Source organism: Micropterus dolomieu, linkage group LG22 (assembly GCF_021292245.1).
Source record: "Micropterus dolomieu isolate WLL.071019.BEF.003 ecotype Adirondacks linkage group LG22, ASM2129224v1, whole genome shotgun sequence".
In the NCBI taxonomy this organism is placed as follows: Eukaryota; Metazoa; Chordata; class Actinopteri; order Centrarchiformes; family Centrarchidae; genus Micropterus; species Micropterus dolomieu.
This window is the reverse complement of record NC_060171.1, coordinates 31861887-31885127: the sequence shown is the minus strand read 5'-3', so window position 1 is coordinate 31885127 and position 23241 is coordinate 31861887. Positions and strand designations below refer to the sequence as shown.

The window sequence follows — 23241 nt, the reverse complement described above, 5'->3', positions numbered from 1 at the left end:
AAAGTAAAAATTCCGAAACAGCCCAAAACATTGTATTCATAACCAAATGATATTAAAATGAATTTAAAAATACTAATGTCATCAAACAGGGCAGCAATAAGAGGTCAGAGGTGAACTGGGGAGGAGGAAGTACCTGGCCCTCCACTCAACCTCCGATCCTTCACATAAGCAACTGAGAGAACGGGGCAAGGGAGACAGAGGGCAAGATTAACACAACTCATGTCCCTCTGCATGAAATACATGGCATCACAACACACTGAGACATTGCTACAATCAGACTTCTGTTGAAATAATATTTAATAAGAAATTACTGCTAGGGCACAGACACAAAAATCACACTTACTCACTAACTGCAGTCTTTTTTTATAGATACTTACTGTAGCCCATTCCCTGCAGGAAATACTTGAAGGCTTCAGTCAGTTTGCCAGGCTGGAAAACAACACATCAGAGTTTAAACAAATATATATTTGTCCATATTTCTGGATTTTTAATTTAATTCCATTGTATGGCAACCTGGTGATGATGCAAGGTAGTAGTGTTTGTGTGTTACCTGTGTGAGCTGAGGAAGTCCACCAGAGTCAGCCATCTACCATGAGAGGAGAGAGCAGCAATCAACCAGACTGCTAATAGCTCACAGCCAGAGGAACAGAATTTACACTCTCTTTCTTTGCTTGCCTCTGTTCTACTAGCAATGATGTTTTATTCTTTCTTTCATAGCATCATATTTGGTGTAAAGTTCATAGTATTACAAGTCAGCAATAAAATAATCATATTTGAAGAATACAAGTTTGAATTTCCTAGTGCTAGTGTAATAACAACATCTCCAGTTTGAGTCTGTCTGCAAGGTAAAATGGCCACATTGCAGACTTGTTGTCTGCAATCACTCATCTAGTGCTGGATGGAAGTGTCACTTATGCATTACAGAACTCATATTATTATTATGATTATTTAGTTTTAACCAATGTATAATTTTTCACTGTTATTATTCATTAATTGACGGTGGTCCACCGTGGCTTCTTGACCTCTCCTGCTATGCTAGTGTATTTGCTATATGCCAATAAAACAAAAATTAAATAACTAAACTAAAATGATTTGTCTGATTAAATTATATTGTTTTGCTGTCCATCCATTAAAAATAGGATTTTTTTTCCCCCTTTAGGCTTGGTGTAAATTAAAAAGAACAACAAAAGAACATTACAGTGCTAACTGATCCTGCTACAGTAAGCTCACGTGCTGCTTCCAGTTGATCCAGACTCATTTGTTTACAGGGGAGTGAATCAATTATATGCGCTAGTGTTTGAGAGGTTGTACATAGGTGTGCTAACATTTTATACACAGTATATTTTTATGACATTGTTTAGAATTTGATAGTTTAGTTTGTAGATTTCCAGTACTGTGTTACTATCTATTGCATGTAACAAAGCAAAGAACGTTGTTTCGTTTCCCATGACTGCACTAAACAACACAATTTACATGACGGTGTAAAATGTTTGCAATGTTCAAGATTAAGCATTCATTTGGCTCCCTATTTTGTGTAAATTGGGATTATTATGATTATTATGTGTATGTAAAAAGTTTATCTAAATCTAAATCTAAAGTTGTGCTGTTTTGTCTAATGAGGAGGAGCTGCAGGTGAGATGAGGACTACAGTTACCTTAAGGAAGGTGGTGTTGGTTGGGTCCAGTTTGGAGTTGCACTCAACCTTGAGGACAAAAACAGCAGGTTGAACTAAATAAGCCAAAAAAGCTGCAGTGAAAAAAAATGTTTTAACTTTCTGGAGTGTTAAATCTGGTCAGGACTGGGGGAGGAACTGTGGATGTACACTGTAACAAATTGATGTAGTTTCTACAGTGAAAATATATAGAAACTTATTGTTCTGTCATTTTACAAAGGTTAACTGTAAATCGCAATGCATTATGGGTCCAAAATAATTACAGTTGTTGACAGCTTTTTTCCTTTTAACTGCCTATAATAGATATCACGCCAGAAGTGTCTCTCTGCTCAGCTCTGGAGAGAATTACGCAGCTGGTGTATTTTTGACGGAAGCCGTGTCAAGCAGCTCAGAGCAGATGAACCGGCAGGAAGTCAGACACAATAACGGCATAGAGAATCCGGTAAAATTTCAGAAATATAATACCCTGTGTAGACTCTTGATCATATATCAACAATAAACACAGTTAAAACGGATTTAAAAAAAAACTATTTAACTATGTAGCCAACTTAAGCACAGTAGAAGCACAAAAAGCTAGGACTAATCACCAAATAAATAAAATCTAAACATGTCAGCAAATATATAAATATATATTTTTATATAAAAGGGTTGTTACCCACATGCAATTAGATCATCTGGCTGTGTGTATAAGCAACTGACACAGTCAAAAATCTGTGTTGAATTTTAATAAATGTTTTGTCGCAGCTAGATTCTAGTTTTATTTAAAAGATAATCTAATACAGTGTTCATTAGGTAAAAAACAAACTGTTAACTGTAAACAGAATTCTACTGCAACATATTGTGTTGTGACATTTAACAGCTATTGCTATTATAATGCACAGAATACAAGGTAAAGTTGTATATTTGATTGCAATTTATTGTTGTTTTATTGTAAAAACAACAATAAATTGCTGTGATTTATATACAGCAAAAACTTGTAAAAGATATTCTGCAATATACTGTAATTTCTTGTACAGTATTTAGCAGCATTTGTACAGGACATTATTGGCAACTTTTTGGCCAGGTATTTACACTGTAGTGTAAGTATGGAGTCTAAATCAGTCTGTGTGTGTGTGAGTGACCCAGATACTGCAGTGTGCTGCAGAGATGAGTCACTCCAGCAGCCGCAGTGTGCACACACACACACACACACACAGTAGACAGATGTGCACAGTGACACACAAATACAACGCATGACCACTCACAAGCACGCACACACAACACAGCCAGTGTCATACACTGAGCATGTTTTTGCTCTCTGTCGCTTCCTGCTGCGTTTAATCTTTAATCCCTTTCACAGATTGCCAAAGTACATATTTTACTGCTCTACCATGAAGACACAAAGGAAGAGAATGTATTTATGTGTTTCTTCTCACAAAGTGTTTTCTTTAAAGTTTTTGTAATGTGGAGTTGTATCAATAAATCTGCTAAATCTGCTTTCAGATATTAATTATTCTTACACATGAAGATTTGCATATTTGCAACAAAACAGTTGCACCTGAGTTGCAGCATGTGCATATGTTAGTCTACAAGGTTTGCATCTCTCAACGTATTCCACTGCTCTGTTACTCTACTCTCCATATAAAGGAATGTAGCAGCCTAAACTCCTCATATCAGTGGATATAAAATATTAATGTGACCTCCATCTGTCACATCCAATGACAACAACCTTTGTTTCCGCCTCTCACTTGCTCACGCTTCTTCCCTCCAGTCCTCTGTCGCATTCATCTCTCCATCTTTCTCTCTTTTCAAGAAGTTTATAACATCGCTCGCCACCCTCCCTTGTTATACTCATTCCCATTCCTCCATCTGACAGAAGAGTCATTTGATTCAAATTAGAACATGAAGCAGATTAACTGGTGCAGAAGCATAAATATCTGGGCCACTCCTAACTGAGAAACCCCAGAGACAGAGCAAGACCATATGGCCTCTAGAGAACACACACACACACACACACACACACCTATAGTATCACAGACATGCACTGCACACATGAACACAGATGGACAGACCTAGAGAGAGAACAGACACAGAGTCCCTGGGGGGGCAGCAGGGCTGAACAGAGAGTGAACCAGGTCTCTGCTGGCTGACCTGTTTCTGTTTTACTGAATGAGAACAAACTAACTGGACGTACATGCCAAGTACAAAACACTGAACATGGCATGAAAAGGGCTTTGAAGGAAGAAGATATCTCAAGTGAAAGAAGCGAGCTGAAGAATGAAGACAGCTGACGAGACAAAGAGAGAAGTTTTCAGATAAAGTCGGTTCGTGGTAGAAAGGTGATGGACTCACCACTCCCTCCTCAGCGGGGGCGTTGTCTCCCACAACCAGCATCACAGGGCACCTACAGGAACGTTCAGAATGTTTAGACACGGAGCTGGAGGAGGTTTGATTTTGACTTGAATGCAAACTGTGGTTATATGTAGAGTTTTGGACCTGATTATCTTCGGTATTAGTATGATTCTAATAATTATGATTTTGAAGAATCCTTTAATTGTGTAGTTTATACAATCTCACACAACAGTGAAGCAGCACATATTTGGTTTCTTCTTCTTAAATGACATAAAAGAATTATTGATTTTCATAATATTTGACCTTCTGGTAATATATATATAATTATTTTGTTTAAATATCAACCTCAATTAGACCATCTGGATTAATCAACTGGATTATGTACATAATTGTATTATGAAACAGACTCACTTCAGAGTCTTGGCGTTGAGCACCGTCCCACTGCGATTCATCTCCAGGTCCCTCCGACTGAAAGAGACAAGACATCATGAATATTAAGTTAAAGTGCTTCTGTGTGTGTGTGTGTGTGTGTGTGTGTGTGTGTGTGTGTGTGTGTGTGTAGTGAGTAGAACATATGTATCTCTCCACCTGTTGTACATGTTCCAGAAAAGCTGCAGGTTGAACTGGTTGACAGTGTTGTTGATCTGTTGCCGGTAGCTCTGCACCAGCTCTGTGTTGCTCATCAGCTCCTCCTGCAGACAAAAACACAAACTGGGTCAGAACCTTAGCAAAGTACTATAAGCTATAGGGTGGAGCAAGATTTGCTACATTCAGACGACAAGGTGAAAATAATTTCATCAAAAGATTAGGCACTAGATAACATCTATTTGGGTTAATATAGCCTCTTTCTGGGACCCTGAGCTTACCTGGCTGAAAAGATGTGGCAGCACAGTGTCTGGCAGATTGCTGGTCAGGCCTGACAGCTGGAGGAAAGACAGGGAGAGTGTTATTGTGGGAAAGTGGATTTGTACTTGCATGTGCACCCACCCAAAACACTAGTATACAGTAATAGACAGGTACCTTGGTGGCAGCCCAGTCAATCCAGCCTTTGCCGTTTGGGTCGATGTTGAGCAGAACCAAACCCTCCACCATGTCAGGGAAGATCAGCTAAGAGCAGAGGACACAGAAACATATGTAAGGCAAGTCCTGGATTGAGAGGTTGTGCACGTGCTCAGAACACTTGAACCCAGCACTACAGGCGCAGTACAGGGTAGGAGAATCAGGATGATACTTACAGCTAACTTAGCCAGAATGTAAGCTCCAGCTCCAACACCAATTCCAACGATGCTCTTAAATCTGAAAAAGATCATTGGTCCTTGAGAGGGATTGTTTTAAAGATAAATAATGAGACACCGGTATAGTTCATATGCGTGGCTGCTAATTGGGTACAAGACTTCTGGGTGTTGTTACAATCTGGTGTGACTATACAATGTATGCAGAATGGTATTGTTGGCAGCACAGATTGAAATTCATGCTTGTGCAGAGCCAAGTGTTGTATATCTCAGCTGTGGCTGGTACTGTATGTCCAGGCTAAAATTACATCCTGTTGGAAGGAAAAGTCTATTTTCTACTCTGCAATCTACAGAAACTGCTCAGGAATTAAAGAGGCTGGCTAGCAGGCTAACCATGAAGACACGCTGTGTTAAATGCTTCAACTTTACACAAGAAATGTTGACTAGTTTTCTTTTATATGGACATTATAGACGTAATGTAGATGCAGCAACAAAAAAGATCTTGTCTTTGCCAGCTTGTGGAAGAGGACACGATGTCCCCGCAGACAGCAGGGACATTCAGTTCTGTGAATCAATGTGAAATATGTGGAACTTAAAAGAGCACCAACCCAAAGTGCTGCACCACAGTGGGCAGCATCCCGGCCAACTGGTCCATGGTGGGGTACTGGTACCTGTGGAGAGTAAGGCCATCATTGCTTCTCATGCTGTGTGTGCAATCAGCACATTAAGATCATCTGTTTTTACTTAGAATCATGATACATTCCAATAATTTATGTATGCTTTAATTATCTATTCATTAGTGGTAATTGCTAAGTGTGTGTTTGGTCAATTGCTTAAACGCGTGTGCAATTGTATTGTATTTCTTCTTGTGTGTAAGAGGGTTTTGTACCCCTGTGGCAACTGTGATGCTCCAATCTGCTGTCCCGGGGCATCGACGTGGCAAACCACAAAGTGCTTGGTGATCTCCTGCATATCCTCATTATTGAAGAAAGTGTTGAAGCACAGCTTGTCTGTAGGACAGTGAGCAAGATAGGGGGATAGACATTGTGGGGTGAGGGGACAGAAAGATAGGGGTGAAGAAAGCAAAGCGCAGGGTAAGCAGGAGGAGAGGATGGACGGATGAGAGCAGAGGAATATGATCACATTAAATATGCACCACAGAGAGGACCTTGAAGGTGGCCATCTGTACAACTGGTCCTGTGCCAGAAGGAGAAGGCAAAGACTCCTTTCAACAAATCCAATTTGTCATACGCCTTCATGCTTATCAGAGAGCAGACGCTATGAATTACACAATAAATCACTCTATAATGTGGTATTTGTTTCATGAATGAGTAACGATTTTGTTCAGTGCTTCATCCGTAATGACAGAGGACCTAATAAAGAGACAACTGTGTTTGATATACACTTGTTTTCCTTCTTCGAAAACTACCTGTCTACCTCTAAAATGCTTTCTCTGAACTGTTTCAGTTATCAGATCAGATCATCAACATGGGTAACGTTCAATGTCCCCAGAGACTGTTCTGAACTTGGCAAAACTGTATTTTTTTGATGGGCTAAAAATTATTAATAAAACAAATGTTGAAACACCGAATTTTTAACAGGCACTCACATGCCATTTTTATGTAACTATTTGAAATAGTCTATGCTGCCACTATGGCTTGGTCTCCCTTGCTAAAAGACATATATCTCAAGAAACTTCGCATAAGACTCAAAGCTGGGACGGAAATGCTACTTTTGCGCTGTCGAGAGTGAAATAATGCACATACCAATCCAAAGGCTTTATGCAACAGCATTATGACAGTGGTCTAACCTGGTTGCTTAATATACTGTACTGATTACATTTTTATTTGACCAAATGGTTCAATCTCTGATATTGTAAAGACTAATTTCACAGTTTTTCTGACACACAAGCTACCTTTTTTCAGCTCCCTGCACATTCTGGCGTTGTCCTTGTTGGTCAAAAAATAGCTAACTGCTCATAGAAACGAGATGTCTTGCTTTTACTTTTCTATATGTACAATGAAAATCAAACATTGTATCAATGTAAACGGGACAGCTTTGGAGATGCTGGAAGTTGTTTCTGTCACTTTTGAAACACTGTGATCTTTTCCCCTTTGACTTGAGTGCCAGACACTAGAAATCACACACACGAACACACACACACACACACACACACGCGTTAGCAAGTGAACCGTTAGCAAACATAGCTGATGGCACATATTTACAGAGTAGGGCAGCTTGTATAACAATGTTTTTGTTGTCATAAAATGGTATGTGCTGTGCTACAGTGCTTTCATTAAAATAATTTACATTTAACATTTTTTTAATTGATTATGAGGGAGTATAATTACAGGTAAAATATAAGTTTTTTTAAAAATCTCTTTTCTCTTCTTTCTTAGGAAACTATACAGATTTACTTTGACAGTGACTCACTGAGGATTTCTCTCAAAATGGCGAGCTCTATTTCCTGAACCAGAAAAGAAAACATAGAACACTGCATTCTGAAATATGCAATCTATGTATAAAAGAAGTCAGCTCTCCAGTTGCCCTTCTCCCACTGGCTCTGCAGTTGGCCTACTTTCAGCCTATGTGTGTCACACTCAGTGAAACCACGCAGCAACATCCTCCTCGGGCTCTGGCTGAGCGGCGGTAATTAAACGGACCAAATAGTATGACAACTGGGTTAGAGACAAAAAGTAGGAGAGGGCAGGAAGGTGACCGCTAAATCTTTGCCACGGCGCTAGCCCAGTTTGTGAGCTTTTAATGTACACAGAAACACAGATGCTATGTGGGGACAGAGGTGAGAAGTTTCTCCCACTTACTCACCAGTAAGAGCTGAATCATTTGTCAGTGCTCGCAGTCTGCACTCCTACTGACTCCATGACCCACTTTCTCCCTCTGAACTTTCTTTTCCTCTCCCTGTTTAAGCCTCTCTTTCTATAATCCCTCCCCATTTCTTTCCAGCAACACAATCCTGCTCCTTGGTCGCTTTTCTACCTCCTAAATCACTCTGCCTCCTTTCATTTTCTCTTTTTCACACGTCGACTCTCTTTCTCTTCATTTCCAGTTTTTTCCCACTCCCTCCTGTTCACTTGTTCTAGCTTTTCGTTTTTAATCGAGGGACTGGAGGACTTCTGTGCCATCTGCTGATTGCGAGTCATTTTAAAAGGAACAATGAACTCCCTACTCCTACTCCTCCCGACTCCTTTCATCCTGTATGATTGTGCACCTCAGTGCAGTGATTTAGTGGCTGTGAATACTAATAGCCTTGTGGTTCTGCTGCAGCAAGAAAGTGCAAGTTATATTCTGATCTACTTTGTTCCTTAGTTTATTATACTCGACAGAACGTGTTACTGCAATGTGATTTCTTTCTTGTTTGTTCTATGTTCTTTTAATTTCTTATTGTGTTATTTCCTGAAGTGAGTTGCTTTGTGTTTATTGTATTGTTTTTTTTTCTAAATGAGACAGACAATCAGTTTAATAATAATTACAAAATGGAAGAGGACCGATAAAAAATAAAAACAGTGTGGGAAAGACAACAATAGCCACATATCTGCAGTAACGCCAACAGTCAGCAGTGCAATAGATCAGCTCCAGTCCATGACACACTGTCCTCCCGATCCCCACCATCCACCCATCAAAGCAGCGCTGCTGCACCCCACCCCCCTCCCCCGCCTCTCTCCACAGGATAGGGATGTTTTTCTGACCTAAATTTCATCGATGCCTCTCACACTCACTCTTTCATTTGCCTCCTCATCTCTTCTTTCTTTTTATTTTTTTTGCCAGTCATCCCACTTTATGACAAACCCCACCTCAGAGCCTCATTGTCTTTATTCACTTTGATCTCCTCTGCTTCTCTCTTCACATCTATCCTCCCTCTCCTATACACAGGTTTATGTAATTACCCCTCCTGCTATTAAATCAATGACCACTCAGCCTGTATTAAATGTTGACATAGAGGGCAAGCTGTGACTTTGTAGAATGAAATGAACATCGCGACAGTCAACACTCGCGTTCAGACTTCAGTAAAGAGCTTGAGATGATAACAAATTGGAGCCCGCGCGTGTGTGTGTGTGTGTGTGTGTGTGCGCGTGTGTGTGTGTGTGTGTGTGTGTGTGTGTGTGTGTGTGTGTGTGTGTGTGTGTGCAGGCAGGAGGGAATAATGTGCCATCGAGGCCAATTATCACCTCTGAAAAGTGCAAAAACACCTAACTGAAAATCCTGGAACATCTGTCAAGCCACCCATCCACACATCTTTCATGGATACTCACGGTTCAGTCCCACATCGTGGTAGGTGAGGATAGCCGGCTTGTTTCCTTTGGGTGCCCCACGGATCACCACGTGCAGCATCCCATAAGGAGTCTCAATATCATGTTCCTGCGAAACACACAAACACACTCACCTGGTGGTTCACACAAAGACATCTGTTTTTGGAAGAACATTTGCACCTGAATCCTCCCTGGGTAAACAGATGTAAGGAAAATGTGAAACGAAAAACACCTTCTTGATGCATAATCTCAAGTGTTTCACATCACGTGTGAGACACAGATCAACACGTCTGTGCTTTGTAACAGAGTCATTACTTAACCTGCCATTCATTGAACTTCAGTGAAATGCTCCTTTACCATTAACAGCCAATCCATGTAGGATTGTTCTTTATTGATGTTCAGCATTACAGCTTTCACAGCAGTATGACGGAGGTGCAGGGGCTCATTTACAGAGCAACAAAGTCAGTAATTAGAGTGAGCTACCACCACAGGGAATCCTGACAGAAAATTGTTGGGCATGGATTGAGTTAACATGTCACACTTTGCAATGACTGAGTAGTAAAATGTATTAAAAAACATAAAATCCAAAATTTCTATGGCTGAAATGGCTTAAAGGATTAAAAACATCTATGTACAAAAGATAAGGGAAGTTTGAATGTGTGTAATGATCTAATGAACTATTACTGTGCAGGGAACATACAGTGGATAAGAAAGATACAAACTCCTTGTGGGTAGGAATTAAGTATAATTCCTGGCTGAAGCTACATCTGGAGTCATTCCATTTATTTTGACTAAGGTAGACTGGAGAAAAATATCTGAATACAATGCCTGCATCCAGAGCCAATAAAAATATTCACCAAACTTGAATTTGTGCCTTCTAATATGGATCTGGGTTTTAAAAATGGGTAAATAAGGGGCTAAAAAATAGAAATATATTTTCCCACCTGTGACTTTTATCTTTTTTTTTTACAATTAAGACATTATATTCAGAAACACACACAAGATAGAGACACACAAAGACTAAAAGAACATGATCACCAGAAAATATCAGAAAACTCCATATTAAATCTAAGATTTAAAAACTCCTACACCATGAATGCCCTGAGCAGTTTGCATATTAAAAAATTAAAATGTAAGATGAAATTCAGGAAGAAAGATTTGAAACTGGACTTACACTAAACCCAAAAAGCCAAACATGGGAGGTAATTTATATGAAGACCAAAATTAAGTTTTCCTCTTCTAAAATATGATGATTGATCTCACCCATTGGGGGACTTGTAGCTTGTCAGGGTAAACACATTCTGGGACTGTCCGAAACATTTGGACTCCAAATTCAGCATGTTTTACCTTTGGTATCCTACTTGAGAATGTACCAGTTTAATGATCTGTTAAGGATCTGGCTTTTAATAGTGAAAAACATGATGGCAGTGTGCTGGTTGAAGTGTTTGAAGTATTCTGTTTTTAAATCATTTTAAAATTATTTGACGTAAAATGACACTAGAGATCTCTAATGGCCCAAACAGGCTCAAAACCCTTGGCTTCTTGTGTATCCAAACCTCTCCTGTCATGACCCACATTTTGTCAGCATCCGCTGGTCAGAGCCAGACAAACTCAAAATGGAGGTAGGAGATATGTGTTACCATGAGCTGCGCAAAAAAGACACACAAACACACACACACACACACACACACACACACACACACACACACGCCTGCCTGTATATTCAAATTCAAACTAAACAAACAGAGATCGAATACACACAAACACCGCATCATTACTGTCCTCCCCTCAGCATGTTTTCGTACCTTAAACTACTCAGACACAGAGAAACAGCTTCAAATCCTCTGCTAACCTGCTGTTGTCAATCTGCAGCATCTCTCAACAGCCGTGGGCTATTTGTAACACAATACGTATTCACTACTGAGTGATTTAAATAACTCCCAAATGACTCACAGTACAGAAACAAACAGCACTTATAGCTGCAGCAAAGTGCCCCACACCCCCACCCCCCCTCCAAAGCAGATTGTCTTGCAGCCAGCAGTCATGAGTTAATCCAGCCAGATTATCTCTGTTTTTTCAGCGTCAACATCAGTGTTATCTGCAATCAGCAATCTAATTTGAGGCAGTTACTGCATCAGGGGTTTTGTTCAGTCTGTTTTCAGTGACTCTGATCAATACGAGAAGACGTCTCACAAACGCGTGGGCTCCAGATGACCTTCAAAAACACAGACAGGAATTTACGGTGTCTCAAAGTGGATGTGGACATCCAGCTTTCAAAATAAGACACTGCTTTTTTCATGCTCCACAGCAACATGATGGGAAGGATTTGTTTCTTTGACCTCTGGCCTGAACAAGAGCCCTCTCTTCCTTTCCTCACACACATCTTTCATCATTCCGTTTCAAGGTTGCCAAAGTGGATGATACTGCAAAAGAGTTAACACGTCCTCCAACACCCATGCACACACACACATACACACACTCATGTCTCTATCTACGCATTGGTGCATTACACAGCATCTGTGGTGGCGAGCTTAAGTGTGTCAGTGGGCCAGAGTCAAAGAATGACCCATCATCTGAAACTAACGCTGCATTTTCTCCTTCTGAATACAGAATATAAAGACATTGTCTTGTCACTGTAACACATCTACATTTTGCTGACTGCCAGCAAAACTGGTTCATAATAATATAAAATACTTTTTATGCAAAGACATTTAACATTTAGAGGCAAACACAAGCAGCTCAGAAATCGTCATCAGACAATTTTCAAAATTCCAAAAATTTAATTTTGACATAGCTGTCCCCAGGTCCAAACAGAGTGAGTCACACGCATGATTAAAACACACACACACACACACACACACACACACGCACACACACGCACACTCAGGTCCAGTGTACATCCTTCCATAACTCACTCCTCCCTGCTACTCACCCCGTCCCAGCACTCAGGCATGGCTGCACAGAAACTGTTCTCTCAGCTGATGAAGAAGAGGAGGGTGCAGGCAGGCAGACCAGCAGCCAGGCCTGTCTCTTTTAAGGTGCTAGGTTCTGGTGAGCACGCACTATAGAATGGAGAGTTGGACGGTAGATGCTGCAGGCTGCTGCAGTGTCTTTGTCTGCTCAGCAGTACTCCCACCCAGACTCTTAATAAGCTCGGAGCTGCAGCAGCCCTCCTCCTCCCCTCCCCTTCTCCTCACACTCTATAGGCACCCGAGACACGGTGTGGGGCAGGCTGGAGATGATTTGCTCAGAGTGCTGCCTCCCCTTCATGCGATTGGTCAGATGCCTTGCCAGTCTTTATTCTGAAGGTACTCACTCTCTCATCAGCACCACAGCTCTAGTTTTGATCTGTTTCTGCTTCTCTGTCTTTTCCTCAGTGGCCTTGTTTTGTTCCAGCCTTTTAGCATTAAACAAAACAACTGCTGTTCATGAATTAACTGTAATGAGAGTGAATCTTTTCATGACTAATATTAGGGGAGTAAGTCTGCCCTTTTACCTGGACATAGCATGTTGTGCAGCAGTAAACAGGAATCACATGAGAATCAGTTGAAATCTGTTTAGTAGCTTCAGACTGTTCAGGAAGGCTTCTAACCAGAACTATAAGGGATGACTTGTTTTAGCCTCCTCATGGCCCAGCCACACCTGCTTTAAACACAGCACAATATTGTGGTAAATCCATCCATTTCAATGGAATCACCATGATCTATGGTGAACTCTGACATGGATTGACCAATTTCAAAAAATGTGGGCCCAATTAGTCACAGAGACACAAAAACATGGAAGATATGGCATTTTATTGTGCCTATATTAACCCTCTTCTTATTATTAAATGCTTTTGGTATCTGTCTTGTGATTTTCTTTTGTTTAATCTGCAACTCTTTCTGCAGGTCCCCCTTGCCAAAGAGGTTTCCAACCTCAATGTGAAAGTGAGGAGCAAGCCTCCTTAGCTTCAGTAGGGTGACATCTTTCAGCATGAACAGAGTATGTGGGCAGGATTTAGTTAGAGGGATTTAAATCGAGTCCTTTATTTTATTAGATTGTTCATTGCTGGGCGTTAATGAATCCAGCGTGGTGTGGCATCAGTGCGGTGCGGTCAGTTTTGGAGTTGCAGTCTCCACTCACACCTCCTTCACTTGCGTTGTTAGATCAGGAAGAAGAGGGCGAGGGAGAAGTGTTTGAAATAGAGCATAATCATACCGTTTTGTAAATGTAAACAACGTGGTTGCCAACTGACATCCAAACACACACCTCCTCCTGCTCTGCTAGCTACCACAGCCCACAAGTTAAATGTCAAATGTGTATTTATCACATTTGACTGGATGCATTTATACGCCCCTGAGTTCAAGATGATTCATCAAAAATGTAATGTTTAAGACAGAATAAAGCAACTTTTTACTTTGTACATATAAAAAGAGATGAATGAACAATTAACACCAGGAGACAGAACTAGAAACTGGTTTTCTTACTTTACATTTCCTAACATATTTCTCTTTAAGAGTACTTTTATTATTATATTATTGTAATCATGAACATTATTTTTAAAGTTAAGAGTTAAAAAAAATACATTAAGAGATAGTTGTCAAGGAGAATTGCCTTCTTTGCCACTGAGTAGACAAATACTGTCAAACTCTCAACCCTGGTCAAAATGTCCATGGAGTAAAACAAAAGGCATTGTACACTATTGATAATTTTGCTTCCTAAAAAGAACCTTTCATTCATAAGTATACCTGCAGTTGAATACAATATGATGTTTGCGGATGGCTGAGAAGCGTTCATGCATATTCACATGACTGTAATAGTGTCGCAGTCACTATCATGCTGACTGCAGTACACACACACACACACACACACACACACACACACACACACATGCACACACACCAGAATCTAACCTCTCTTTCCCCTCTGGGGTCATTCAGTACCCCGGCTCTTTGTCATACCTCTTCAGCCCCATCTCTCCCACCCTTTTCTCTCCCTCTATCCCCACTTTCCTGTTGACAGAACACTCAGCGTGCTGACTCAACTTGAAACGCCACTCTTTGCTTTCCCTCCCTCTCACTCACTGACTTTGTCCCCCCTTTCCTCCACAGAGGAGATTATCTCTCTCCCTGCTGACTCTGCATCACTGTCAACTTTAAACATACAATCTCTACCAGCAAGCGTTTGACGAACATTGATGGGCAGGAGGGAGTTGTGGACAGCAACAGCTGACATTGTCAGTTTTATTCAATTACATATCAGGATTTAATTTTAAGCATTTATATCACAATTATGTCAACGGGGTGTTTTCTCTTTCTTTCTCCATGTAGGCAGCTGTGTATGTTAGTGCTTTCTCCAGCAATGTGGCCATTTCCTATCTTGTTAACTATTACATATGCAGTGCCATAACAAGTAACCCGTCCTCCCCCAAGCACACACACACACACACACAGTTACAGTGACACCTGTGAGTTTCCCCCCACTCTTTTTAAGATATAATGTAGCCTAAATGTGAAATGTTGTACTTTCAAGAAGCTGATGCTAGGTTTGTTGGATCTCTTTTATCAGTGGTTCTTAAAGTGGGGTCCGGGGAATCACAGGGATCCTTGAGAGGGTTTCTGGGGGTCCCCAGCAAAAAGGGGAATAGTTTATTTTCACTATAATTCCATCCATAAGTGGACATAAGTCAGTATGTATGACTATGTTGGTCATAGGTTTCATACACTTTCTGTAATACAACATCTAAAAGCAAATATGCAATCAGAAATCTTATCAAATGGGGGTCCGTGGTCTAATATGTGTCAGTGAAAAAGTTTGGGAACCAGTGTCTTATATCACTCACTCAGTCTTATAGTATATGAGCCAATATAGACATGAGATTGAAATGAAGTTTTAAAGCTGATTTGATGTGGAATTTTCTACATCTACCCATGTCACTGAACATTCTTGTTGTGAAAACACCTCATGCCACAACTGCTTTATACAACTTATATTTCATATAGTAGGCTACTCCCCAACACCTGTATTATATACAGTCTGTACTGGTGACTCAGACTCATAAATTCTATCTACATTGCAAAGTTAATATACCATCAGTATGAGAAGTCCTTCCTTTTTGAAGGAGACAAGCTTCACACATGTCACAGCTCTACTGGTTTATTTTAGTCAGAAGTGTGCTGAGTGTAAGACAGGAGTGATGAGACAACACCTCTCTTTCACACTTAAACCTGACATGTCTCAAAAAAGTAACTCTGCATTTGAAGAGCAGTGTTGTTTTTGCTTGCTGGCTGCTTGTGAGATAAATCATTCTGCCTCAGTCTTAATTTAAAAAATTATTCTTGAAGGAATCAATACCTTTTTGAAGACATCCATGTGTGTTTAGCTAAAGTTATTAACAGATAATCAAAATCTTATTCTCTTTTCTGAAGGGAACAGACCTTTAGTCTAGGTAAGCTGTCTTTGAATGAGGCAATATCCTGAGTCATTGCATACTTTGGAACTTACAATAATCACTCTGTAGACAACCCAGCCCAGCTAACAGATATTTGTTTAGCCCACGCTAACAGAAACCTCAGTCCATACCAGTGTAGCGCAAGCTAACATATCTGCATCTGTACAAAGCAGGGGTTGAATGTCACCTTCTATGTCACTTAGAAACCTTAGACTGGTGATTTCAGTCATGTAGTTTTTACGTTATGTGACAGCGAAATGATCTTGTCTAGCAGAAGATTGCAAGATTAAAGTGAACTTAGGTTATTTAAGGGAACTGCACATGTGGTAGCACATAGTTCACCCTTTTGTCCAAGGGAGTTCACAGGTTGTTTGTTAAACTTAAGAGTAACATCAGTAAAAGCTGCGAGGAAAACATCTTTTCAATTATGAAGATGTATTTGTTTGTTTAAGATTTACATTTACTCATTTAGCTGATGCTTTTATCAAAAGCAGCTTACAATTACTAAATATATCAGAGGTCACATGCCTCTGGAGGAAATAGGGGTTAAGTGTCTTGCTCAGGGTCACATTGGTAGATGTGTCGCAATGGGAATTGAATCCGGGACTCTCACATCAAAGGCATGTGTGAGAGACCCAGGTTTGCCACCGCCACCCCAGATTTATTAAATAGAACTTCAAAGTACTTTTTTAAAATGAATGAAACATAAGCATATCATAGGAAATTATGCCTAAATCCAATGACTCCCCATCCATAATAAATGGAGCTGTCTTGTTGAATGTCCCTCCACCATAAAAAATAGCACAATGGTTGTGTTATACATAGGCGAAGATTTTGGTGCGGGCCGCAGGGGACATGTCATTTGTGCCCCCCCCCCCAAAAAAAAGGTGGCAGTATAAAGCCGCAAAAGCATTTTTTAAAACTGACTAATGCCAAAATGCCAAACTTGAGCCTTCAAAACAGTTGTCCGTAAACCAGTGGGTGACATCACAGTGGCTACGTCCACTTCTTTTATACAGTCTATGTTTTCCTTTACAGAAATGCAGACATTTTCACCATAAACTGGTGCAGGTAAGGCACAATTTGGTGCAAAAACATTCACCAGAATACAGGAAATGAAGTGAAATGTCCTGGGGTAGGACCACCAGACCCCCTGCTACGTGTCCCCACCAATATTGAAACGAAACCTACGCCATCGGTGTTATGGATTGTCATAGGTGTCATCTACACTTTTTGAATTGGCTGATTTTGTTCCCACCACTAAAGCATAATTTGTTAAATAACAATAATTAGCAGTTATATAACATAACCATTAGAAAGGATTATTTACACATTAAGAAACCATGCAATGCAATTAAAATAGAAAAAGAAACATATGTGCATTGTCCAAAAAAAGCAAGCTACTGATTATAAAATGACCCAGAAACGTGCAGCAGTATCAGTAGTTTAACGACTTCTTAACACAGTTTCTTTTTGGCCAAGTTTTTCCTGTGAACATGACAAAAGAGGAGAAAAGACTGAATCATGCCTACATATGTGTTGCCTCAGCAGGGATGATATCACATGAGAATCTACAGGATGATCTACAGGAGAAACAGATCTGAAAGCACCACAGAATGCCTGAGAGCTGCACTGACTTATATTCTTCAGATTAGATTTAGATATTTTGAAATGTCATGTGCTACCTAAATGTTGAGGGTTTGAAGTTTCCTTTTACATAAATATGAAGAATGCAGGAAATGAAGTGTTTAAAGATCAAAATTTCCTGGGAGACTTCCCCCAGACCCCACGCTGATATATCTTGGCAATGAGGATATCTTTAAAAGACTGTTTAAGGACTTTTTCATCTTGTTATCGTGAATCTAATATGGTGTATCATGATATCTTTCCAGCTAAGTAACCCACCCTCCCCCCAAACACACACACACACACACACACACACACACACACACACACACAGTGACACCTGTGAGTTTCCCCCCACTCTTTTTAAGATATAATGTAGTCTAAATGTGAAATGTTGTACTTTCAAGAAGCTGATGCTAGGTTTGTTGGATCTCTTTTATCAGTGGTTCTCAAAGTGGAGTCACAGCCCTCATCTGAACCCCTATGTCCCCCAACACTTTTCAACACAAAGTGACACCCTTGTGTATTGTATATTAAATGAAAATGAAGTTTTATAAGCAGTTTATGGTTTAATAGCCTCTACTGGAATATTATTGATAATTTTAGTTTCTTAAAACAGTTATAACATTTGAATTTGAATGTGTTCATTTTAATACCACCCATGGCTATATGAAGACAAGTATGGATATGGATTTAATATCTGTTAATTACTGCAATTAATTGTTCAGTTATACTCCTCATTAATGTAATGGAGGCACATAATAGCAGCTGATGTGTTTAGACAACAAAGGTTGTAAGACTCTGGAATGATGTGTTTATGTTCACATATTCGCATTCCTCAGTCACAGTTCTGACTGCACAAACACTGCATAATATTGAATTATTGGTAACACTTTACAACACTGTACACAAAATTGAGAGTAGTTACTAAGGAACAAGTGAGGAATGAATCAGAAACGACCTGGTTTAATGAATTGTTGTTAGTAGTTAGTGAATAACTCAGAACTATAGCAGATAATGAAGATATACTACTCACTGGGAGATACTATATTAATGAATCATCAGGTAAAGATTACTTAATTACATAAATTTGTGTACGTTATAGTGTTACCAAATTATTTAGTGTGTATAATATATATAGTAAATAGGAAGTAAACGCACTCAGCTGATGTTCTCTTCAAGAAGTAGTTACGAACCTGTAAAACCACAATGGATCATTTTACATCTCACCTAGATTAAACAAGCAAAATAAATATGTTAGTTAGTGAGCTGTAGAGGTGTGAGAAGATTTATGCATTTTAAAACTTTTGTCAATGAACCAAATTATCAGTTTGCCCGTGCTTCCGGTCTTTATGCTACATTAAGCTAAGCTAATCACCTCCTAGCTTACAGTAGCTAGCACCTACTACTAAGCTACTAGCAGCAACCCTTTCACATGCAAAACCAGAAGTTATCCAATATTAGGATTACTGCTAATGGCATATTTAATGCTCACAGGCTCATGGAAGCTTTAAGAGTAACTGAAATTTGAGTTGAAGTACAGCATGTACAGTACAGTGTGAAAGATATTAGCCTGACCTGCCCAGTTTATATTAATGGTGCTTTTTGTTTTCAGACAGAAGTAATTTTGGATTTTAAAGCAGAAATGTGGCACACCTTGAAACTCGTGTGGGAGAACTTTGTCCCAAAACAGTACAAATGAACTTCAAAAGCTGTTAATCTCAGCCAAGTTCACTGAGTCGTTACTATTAATCAGACCCACAGTAATTTTCCATCCATCTGTTCATTATCTTGCCGTATCCTGTGCTGGGTCCCTGGAGGCTGAATCGTAACCCAGCAATTATTAGGTAATAGGCAAGTACGCCCTGGACAGGTCACCAGTGTATAATAAGGCTGACACAGAAATACAGAAATTCAAACTCACAATCACACCTATGGACATGCTAGAGTTGGATGCAGGCACAAGGACAACATGCAAACTCTGCACAGAAGGGCCTCAAAACCCAGGATCTACTTTCTGCACTAATGACTCCGCAATCCCTGCCACTGTCTTTTTTTTCTGGATATCACTAAGATATCACTTCCATCTGAAGGTAGTTATTATCATCTATGTTATATTTAGCCCTGTGAAATTACAGATATCTCTCTCCCATCTTCCTCTTTTTTTTCTCTGTTGACTCAGCCAGGCATCACTGTTTACCCAAGTGAGCAAGTATGAAGACATGACAGACAAACAAAGAAAGATAAAGGAAGATAGACGGTGAGAACACAAAAGACGAGACGCGCTGATAAGAAAGGTGACAGAGAGGAGAGAGAGAGAGCGCGAGACAGGCTGAATCTCAACATAACAGCAGCAGTGGCTCATACCTTCCAATCTCCTACCGGCATCAACTGTTCGCAGCTTTCCTGCAGAGACAGACAAGCAGAGAAGACAGAAAGAAAAGAAATTAAAATAAGAAGGGGTTCAGTGGTCTGAGCTATCACACACATATGCCTCACATATTAAAGGGTGGATCCACTGTTGGAGCTGAAGGCTGCTAGACTTGCAGAAGAGCAGCAAAAGCTGTACTCTGTAGGTCCAAACCACAGACACAGAGAAGCAGTTTCCCAGAAGCACCTTAGCAGTACAGTATATCAACGGTCTCTGAACATACACACAAATGTATGTTGTGTGTATGCCTTCTGAGTTTAAAGTCAGAATTTTGACTTTGACTAACAAATAAAATAAATCAATACATTTTTCACATGTGGCCTTAATAATCTTCTGTAGATTGTGTGCTGTGTCCTATATTTGAACTTATTTAAAGAAGTACTCCAGCAATTTAGTAGTGCACTGCATGAGTTTGGGGCACTCATGGAGACATGATCAAAAATGATACAACAGAGGTCGAGCTAGTCTGACTTTTAGTCCCTACAATAGCTCAAGCTCCAAACACACATTTCTCATTATGCAACAAGATAGTGGCTTCCATCATACCTTTGAAAACACCAGTGTCTTTAAAACTTTCGCTCTGCCAGTTTGTAATGCAGGCTTTGTGTTGTATGTTTTTTGGTCTCCAAGCCTGGGCTGACATCATTATGAAATCATCAGCGTTACTTTGTCAGACTTCTCCCTCCAGAACAGACAGTCTTTGACAGTTTTCAAAGGCTGAGCAGCACTCCCCATGACAAGTAAACTGATGGGGTAGATTGGAGTGCCCCTTTAAAACCATTCAGGGGTTTTCAACTATGTGAATATTTAGCATATTAATGCATCAGAAAGTCTGTGGTTAGTGCCAAATGCTCCTGTTACTTCAGTGTACCTCATTCTATAGAGACAGTGAAGATAATTTGCTTAAGTGCATGTGGGAGACTGGGAACAAATCAGCAGAAAAAGTGAGGGAAGATGGAGTCTTTAAAATACAGGATGAGAGAGAGCACAGCAACCAGATTCCCCCCGACAACAAGTCACCTCAACAGTCATCTAGGTCTGTAAACAAAGATGAGCTAGGGCATACGATCAGGCATAAAAATAACATTTTTATCATCTGGCCACAGCGCCGACGGGAGTCAGAATCCCTGCAAGCCAGTCTGTCTCCTTGACTGCCAAAATAGATTTAAAAATTCAGAGATACTGATTGATGACAAGCCGGCTTCAGTCGAAGTGACAGCTGTGCCAGCGCCAGTCAAAGCTTTCCAGTATTTAAATACATGTTAAGGAATATATTACTGAATACAAGTCTTAAAGAAAACATGTTTTATCTCGCAGTGCTCATTTTTTTGAGGAATCTGGTCTCGACTCTTCATTGAAGCAGAGATGTATTGACATAAAACAGGTTTTTCATTCATAACCAAATGCACACTGTTTAGAGAAACATTTAACTAATTTGTATTTGTCATTTTTCAACACAACAGTTAAGGTTTACTGATCCTAACCTGTGTTATTTCAGCACATGTCATTTAAGAGTCTGTTAATTCTGTGCTGCCCTTGTAAAGCGTAGGGCAGAGAGGGAACATCTGAAAATCTGGACACAACAGAAAAAATGAAGGACATGCACATGAGGTGAGACACCAGTCAGAACAGTTTGACAGATGGCTTTCACACTGCTTCATTGTTAAACATACACACATAACATTTGTGAGTTCATGTGGGATTTTCTGAAGATATTTCTGAAAGAAAAAATGACAGGATTTTAGATGGATACTGTACATGTACAAAGTCAAAATGAATAGATGTGGATTATGGTGGGGGGGAAAGAGTAAAGAAAGGTTTAAGTTATTAGCAGTGAATACTGGAAAAGAAAGGACAGGAGTGGCACTCTACTGAGTGAACAGAGTCCTACAACACACCTGAAGAGAGAGAAAGATATCACAAAAAGCAACAGGACCTGAAGCTGCCCCACAAGATGATGATGATTTCTCATCCCAACAGAAATGAGTGACTGAAAGGGCAACTTCAGTCCCTGTGAATTTCATGCAAAAGGATGACAGTATGGTGGTCGGACCAGCAGGTGGCAGTCTTCTCTTTCTTATAACTCCCACCCCGTCATACTACATGTAGAGGATGTGCAGCAGCTAAGCTTAGTGAGAAGGTAGAGCTCCGTGGACCTGTAGGGTGTTCAGTTGGTGGTGACATCTAGGGCAACTGTTTGGCTTTATATAATTTTAGAAAAACATATTCTATTCTAACAATTCTACATTGAAACTAATAGAAATTAATGGTTAAAGATGGTGAGAGTCCTCAGGAACAATCCTGCCTGGGTGATTGTTCTGGTTGAGTATTATATAATGCTGCAGAGATGCTGTGAAGATTTGTTGGACCTAGTTGCATTGCATTTGTTTATGTGTGTGTGACTAGTTTTGTCAGAGTCGATTTTGGCCCAGATTTTAGGCTTTGTGAAAGAATCTCAACATTTCAAGGAGTTATTTTTTTACTCCACTACATTTGTTTAACAAACATAGTTACTATGCAATTTTACAACAAAATGTGCATTGACCCAACAGTACTGTGACCAGCCAAAACATTTAAATGTTGCTTACTTGCTAATGTGTCAGTAATAATAATCAATTACAAGAATATCATTCTGCTGCGCGAGGAGTACTTTACTTTTAATACTTGAAGTCCACTTTACTGATAATACTTCTGTACATTTATGTAAGTGAGTATTTTTTATATTACAGCAGGTCACGGTTATATTTAAACAGTAATAGCACGTTATTCCAGCATTTTTACTGCTTTACCACTGTGCAGCACCACTGTTACTAGGGGTTACCATCGGTCATTGTGGATATAACTACATAAAAATGCTGTGCAAGTCCTCTGTACAACAATGTGGTTTTATAAACTGTTTCTTCTTGATTTAGTTCTGTATCATGACATTTCTGGTCTGGTGCTCCAGTTTTCTGCTCAGCTGCACACATCTGTGTTCCCTGTTTGATTCAGTGTAGCTACTGCCAGTCAGATGTTTCTGCTTGTTCTGGTGGTTCTGGTAGTTACCCGGAGGACCCCGCTGGTCCGACGGCGGGTCTGGCGGAGCCAGTGCCGTGCGATGACATGCCAGCGGTGAGTGGGGCGGCTGGGAGGAGGAGGGGGGTTAAGGGGCTCGGGGCTGGCGGGGCATGGTAACCCCCCCGATGCCTCCTCTCCTTTATCCTGCTGTGTTGGGAAGACAGAGCAGCAACATACAGTAAACACAACAATGT

The 23241-nt window shown here is 40.1% G+C and overlaps 1 protein-coding gene across 4 annotated transcripts in view; it reads right to left on the bottom strand.

Moving 5' to 3' along the window:
* ndrg4 (NDRG family member 4) overlaps positions 1-23241 on the bottom strand; it is a 60630-nt gene that overhangs the window by 6108 nt on the left and 31281 nt on the right. For 2 of the 4 annotated variants that reach the window (XM_046036322.1, XM_046036319.1), the window contains 14 exons: positions 19927-19965; positions 9507-9612; positions 6125-6245; positions 5844-5906; positions 5239-5299; positions 5024-5110; positions 4870-4926; positions 4592-4695; positions 4415-4471; positions 4004-4055; positions 1655-1702; positions 551-586; positions 378-429; positions 134-172 (listed from right to left, as the gene is read on the bottom strand). In XM_046036322.1, coding sequence (XP_045892278.1) covers positions 134-172; positions 378-429; positions 551-586; positions 1655-1702; positions 4004-4055; positions 4415-4471; positions 4592-4695; positions 4870-4926; positions 5024-5110; positions 5239-5299; positions 5844-5906; positions 6125-6245; positions 9507-9612; positions 19927-19965 — 922 coding nt within the window. Of the gene's footprint in view, positions 1-133; positions 173-377; positions 430-550; positions 587-1654; positions 1703-4003; positions 4056-4414; positions 4472-4591; positions 4696-4869; positions 4927-5023; positions 5111-5238; positions 5300-5843; positions 5907-6124; positions 6246-9506; positions 9613-19926; positions 19966-23035; positions 23193-23241 lie in introns of those variants that run through there. The other 2 variants (XM_046036321.1, XM_046036320.1) reach the window with 2 other exon arrangements.